The 6,000-nt window shown below is 38.8% G+C and overlaps 1 protein-coding gene across 1 annotated transcript in view; it reads right to left on the reverse strand.

Moving 5' to 3' along the window:
- impg2a (interphotoreceptor matrix proteoglycan 2a) overlaps positions 1 to 4,889 on the reverse strand; it is a 45,980-nt gene extending 41,091 nt beyond the window's left edge. Inside the window, exons 1-2 of the mRNA XM_042334034.1 lie at positions 4,808 to 4,889; positions 3,045 to 3,263 (exon numbers count right to left, since the gene is read on the reverse strand). Coding sequence (XP_042189968.1) covers positions 3,045 to 3,263; positions 4,808 to 4,889 — 301 coding nt within the window. The remainder of the gene's footprint in view (positions 1 to 3,044; positions 3,264 to 4,807) is intronic.
- Positions 4,890 to 6,000: the final 1,111 nt, after the last annotated feature.

A 6,000-nucleotide genomic window follows, 5' to 3' on the forward strand; every position in this document is an offset into this window, starting at 1 on the left:
AAAATCATGTTTATAATACAGTTGTGGTTTGAAGTGAGCAGCTTATTATTGGAGGAAGGAAAGTGAGTCAAGGTTTATGGTCCACAAAATTTAAATCAACAATTTCAGACCATAACAGCTCACCTTCCCCCTCCCACTCTTCTGTGACCATTCCCACATCATCTTGGTCCCAGACACACCTTTTCTCTCCCTGATCTGCCTTTTTTGTTCCAAGTTCTTTCCCCACCCCACCTTTTTGTTCTGCAGTATTAACACCTCTATTCTCCCGCTTTGTTGCAATCCCACCCCTTTGTTTTGCATCATTAACACCTTTTTAACCCATCATCCCCTGTCCTCTACCCCATTTTCTTCTTTGTCTTCCTTACTCTGCCTCCCCCCCACCTCTGTTAGCCCTTGAAAGCCTCTCCCTCCCAACCTGCCCCAGTTCTGACGAAGGGTCGTGGATCCGAAACATTGACTCACTTTCCTTTCTCCATAGATGCTGCCTGACCTGCTGAGTGTTCCCAGCAACGTCTGCTTTTGTTTTCAGATTTCCAGCATCTGCAGTAACTTGTTTTTAGCTTATTATTATATATTGTTTGTTGAAGGAATTATTATCCCCAGAAAAGCAATCTGCCAATCGACTAACAACCGGGTTCCTACTTATTGCTAGTAAACAGAGGCGTGTGGAGTAAGGAAACCTGCCCAACATTTTGCTCTGCCAGGGATCAAATCCAGGTCTCTCGCTTGCGAGGTGATTGCTCTAACCACTGAGCCACAGGACTCCATGGTTGGAGGCAGCTGAAAGAGGCCCTGTGGAGTAACGCTCCCATTAGGAGGTTTCTCAGTGCAAATCTGCATTGAGAACTGTATGTCTATTTTGACTTCATGAAATATTCTTTGGGAAAAGTTTAGAGATATTAAAAGTCATACTATCTCAATGATAAGCAAGTCGGGTCAGTAGGATACATTTATATTTGCAATAAAGATCTTCAAAACTTGCTCATAACTGTATTGGACATGAGTTCTCAGTCTCAGAAGTACAACAGCAACAACAACTTGCACTTATATAACGCCCCTCATGCAGGCCAGAGTCCCAGAGCCAGAGTCCCACAATTTTGTGAAGTGTTTGATAATTGAGATAATTCATAACTCATAATTGAGATAATTCATAATTGAGTAAATCAGTTATTTTCTTTATTATGTTGCAGATTTATAATAACAAGGGGGAAAAAAGTCATTAAACTTTTTTTCATGAAGATGAAAACACTTTATATATTCATATGGATAGGTCAATTGCTCAAGATTATGTCAATGATATTTCCAATGATATTTAACTAAATAAATAATGCTCTGATACACACAGTAGCATTAAAATATAGTTGAATATTTCCGAAAATGTAATCAGGAGGACTTTGGTACAAAATCTGCTTACACATAAACATGATGTTGTATTAAGACAGGGTTTATCTCATCTGACAAAAACAGCATATTCAAGTAGAGAACAAGTGGTTGAGGTATCATCCTGGCAGGATGGTTGGATGTGTCATTGAAATTTACAATCAAATGAATGTTTATGATGATCCTAAATGGAACTTTATATAATGCCCGAGTGCAGTCACGCACAGGGATTATATATAATAAACTACTTGACTAAGATCTCACAATCCTACTTGTGCCGATACTTAAAATCATCATAAACCTGTCAGGAAAGGTCAGGGTTTTCTAGTAGGGGCGACTTGCATGTGTGTCTGTCCAGGTGGCTAAATAAATACATTCCCGAAGGAGAGTTTGAGAAGACGCATATCTTCTTTCAGCACTATTACAGCAACCCTTTAAAAGCCATACAGTTCTCAATACAGATTTACACTGAAAAACCTCCTTAAGCAATCATTGCTTAATCGGGCTTCTTTCAGTCACCCCAGAAGTGCAGGTTTTAAAAATCAGATGAGAAGTAAATGTTGTGCAAGTACCAGTTTGAGCTTGATCTAAAATATAAGCTGCATACATATATATTCCACAGAAAACTTGAGGTGAACTGCAATTACTTGCGACAGAGGCTTGTGACCATTCACCTATTTGCCGCTTTCCTGGAATGTGAGAAAACATTAATTTCTGCTACACTGCACAATATATTTACTCAATAATGGGCGTCTTTGCATCAAAGAGAGTGAAAATAACAAGTTTTGTATAGAGTCAGGTTGATAGTGTTAAATGACTTGTTTCAGCACTATCAAAGCAATAAACACTGGTGTTTATCAAAGGAAGGGTGGAGAGACAGTGATGAGGCGACATGGAAAACCCTGATATATCACATTTATTAATGTAAAAGGAGTAAGGAATTCCCCATTGTAAAATAAATAAATCTTTAATTGGAAACCCCAAATTGTTCTAACAGAATTTAAAATAGAATGGGACTACCCACGTGGCAGGTAGAATCTTTACAGATGACATGTAAGGGTAAGTTAAATCAGTATTCTTCCGAGTGATCTTACATTGCAGTGATTTCTAATCACAATCTGTAATAATAATGATAATAGTGCTTGCACTTGATATAGCGCCTTATCACATCTTCTCGTTGTCTCAAAGAGCTTCACAGAATATACTGTAAAGTGAATTGGCTGCCTTGTTTCACTCAAAAATATACAGTCAATTCACTTTACAGTATATTTTGTGAAGTGCTTTGAGACGTCTCGAAGACATGATAAGGCGCTACATCAAATGCAAGGATTATTATCTTCAGTTTTCTGTAACTGATTGGCATTAGGATGAATACTATACCCACAAAGTTATGGAATGGAGGATCGCTTCGAAAATGTAAATGCAACCATTATCCTGTAGGACTGCTTTTGGACACTGGCAAGCTGAGACGAGTATTTTTTCTAAAGTTAAAGTTATTTATGCTGTACAATGCAAATCTAACATTTCACCATATGCAATTCACGTAGGAGATAGATTATGGGTCACACAGATGGGCTGGAACAGTACATCGCAGCAATAAATCCCTTGGAGATTGCATAAAAGGAATGAGCTGTATTTTCAATTAGAACCAGATTTTCCCTTACCTCTCAGTTCGTAATACTTGAGGTGGTTGTTGATGGCCTGTAGAATGGTTTCCTCTGCACATAGCTTAATTACACTCGGGAGCAATATTGATCGAATTTTCCGGTGAATCACATGTCTTTGCTTTAAGTTGCTCCCAGTCTCAGACTGAATGTAGTGATCAGAAAGGCTTCCGAAGTCTTTGAGGTGTTGTGTCTCATCTAAAACGCTCTCCAGAAGGACTGAAACAGACAGAATTCGACGTCTCTTAATGCAGAAAGACCGGTTACAAAATATTGGCCAATCTTGATATTGTGCACTTTAGTTGCAATTCCTACCTTCTGTTAGTTAGATAACGTGAAGAAATAATCTGACTCATTTAGTGTTGTTACAAGGAATATTATGATACACAATGGAATTTAAATGTGCTAATCCAAGCTCAAATTTGTAGCAACCATATGCCACTTAATGATTAAACAGTCCCAATGTGTTTCAATAACCAAATGTTGCATACATATGATCCAGGTATAACAAATGATCAGAAAAAAACCCGAAAAATTGTCTCATTCCTATAAATAACACATCAAATGGCATTTCAAATTGCAAAATTACTATTTTAGATTTCATTGATTTTTATAATGACCTGATGATTCACAAATGAGAATACGGATAAGCGGGTGATGGGACATAAGCATGATTTGTAAAACTAAGATTCTGGCAACACTAAATGTAGTTTCAAGTAAAACCCCAACTGTTCTTAATATAGCTGCAAAAGTTGTGACATGCATATTATAGTCCTCTCTAGAGACTCCAGTGGAGTCCTGTAGCTCAGTGGTTAGAGCACTCGCTTTGCAAGTGAGAGACCTGAGTTCAATTCCAGGCAGAGGGCGAAACCTTGGGCAAGTTTCCTTACTCCACACAGAGCCTAATAATAATCCCTCCAAAACAAAAAACAATAGTAAATTGGTCATTTTCAATCTACGACTGTTTGTGGGACATTGCTGTGCGCAATTGGCTGCCGTGTTCGTCCACAAATATACAGTCAATTCACTTTACTGTGTGTTCTGTGAAGCGCTTTGGGACGTCCTCCCGACGTGAAAAGCGCTGAATCAAATGCAAGGATTATTATTATTATTATTATTAAACAGACGTTTTACTAAGCAGCAAAACGCACAACATTTATGCAGGAAATCTCAAATATTGTAATCCGTAATTTTGACAATTAAGACAATTTTGGAACAGTAAATGGAGGACTCTGTATTGCATTAAGGCAGGTAGTTTAAGAGGAAGCAAAAGAACCACAGGAGAAAGTTAGCTGACGTGAAGAAATGATATAACTAATTTGTTGTTGCTCTTGTAACTAGGAATATTATGACATTATACCCACAATGGAATTTAAATGTGTCAACTAATCCATGCTCCAATTTGCAGCAACTGTGCACCACTTAATAATTAAACAGTCTCAGTGTGTTTCAACATCCAAATGTTGGGTTGTTTGCTTGAAAGGATGTGTTGATTTGACCTCTGTAATCTGAAGTGCATGCCCGACCCCTTCTCCCTCCCTATAGTTAGCTAATTAAATGGAAATACATTGTCTCAATGCGATTAACATTGCAGATTATCCTTTATAGCAGTGACATGACAGGCAAAGCAATATTGTCACTCACAGGCCAGTGCCACTAATCGTTTTCAAATGCAGACTTTTAATGTTATAAAAGGTTCAAATCTTGTCCGAAGATGCATTATATTTGATGGGGGGGTTGCAAAAAAAAGCATGCTACTGTACCTGTATCTGTGAGTGAACCGAGAGTGAATGCAAAGGCAAACAGAACAACCAATGGTGCTTTATTCCATCGGTAACCAAACATTCTTCTTCTATCTCTGGTGCAATCTACAAAAGAGGAAACAAGTGACAAAATAATTAAACACGACGTTACAAGCCACACTCCTTAATTGTCTTTGCCTCTTTGCTAATGGGTACCTGCACCCCATCCATCGGCAATCAGCTCAGAGCCACTGTATCACACTTGGGGGAAGAAGAACTTGATTTACATCCCCCCTCCCACCCCCAAATAAACCCAAACTCACCTGATCATGTCACTTATGTGGGTGGTTGTGTGTTTTTTTAAAAAAAGAGCTGAAAATCCCAATTTTTAGTTGGGAAAGCAAGAGCTCCGAGTTGCTGTTGATGCTCAAGACAGTTTCCCTTTCTGACAGATGGGATTTCAGTGACAATTCTGTGAACCTAATCGGCTTTTCTTTACACTGTTCTCTTTAATAATAGCCACCATCGTCACACCAGGTTCAGCCCCCCCCCCCCCACACACACACACAATCGTGCTGAGCAAATAGGGCAGTTGCTGTAATAACTTATTATTTTGTGTAAGAGAATCATTAGGGTCCATAATAATAATAATAATAATCCTTGCATTTGATATAGCGCTTTTCACGTCGGGAGGACGTCCCAAAGCGCTTCACAGAATAGACTGTAAAGTGAATTGACTGTATATTTGTGGGCGAACGCGGCAGCCAATTGCGCACAGCAATGTCCCACAAACAGTCAGGGATTGAAAATGACCAATTTATTATTGTTTTTGTTTTGGAGGGATTATTATTAGGCCGTGTGGAGTAAGGAAACTTGCCCAAGGTCTCGCCCTCTGCCTGGAATTGAACTCAGGTCTCTCGCTTGCAAAGCGAGTGCTCCAACCACTGAGCTACACGACTCCACTGAGCTACAAGACTCCACGAATGAAACCGTTTCAACCCCAAGTGTTGTGTAAAGGGGTCATCATATATTTCTAAAACTGATCATACAACTAATGAGGGTTGCTGAGGATGATCGCAGGGTTGCAAAAAAAATGTTTTAAAAATAAAAATAAATATTTGCATGTTTTTCGATGATCCCATGGGCACAGGTGAAAAGTGAACCCTAAAAAAAAAACTCTTTTTAAAACTATTTCTATTTAATGGCAGCACCCA

The sequence above is a fragment of the Callorhinchus milii genome, unplaced genomic scaffold, assembly GCF_018977255.1.
Source record: "Callorhinchus milii isolate IMCB2004 unplaced genomic scaffold, IMCB_Cmil_1.0 Scaffold4, whole genome shotgun sequence".
In the NCBI taxonomy this organism is placed as follows: Eukaryota; Metazoa; Chordata; class Chondrichthyes; order Chimaeriformes; family Callorhinchidae; genus Callorhinchus; species Callorhinchus milii.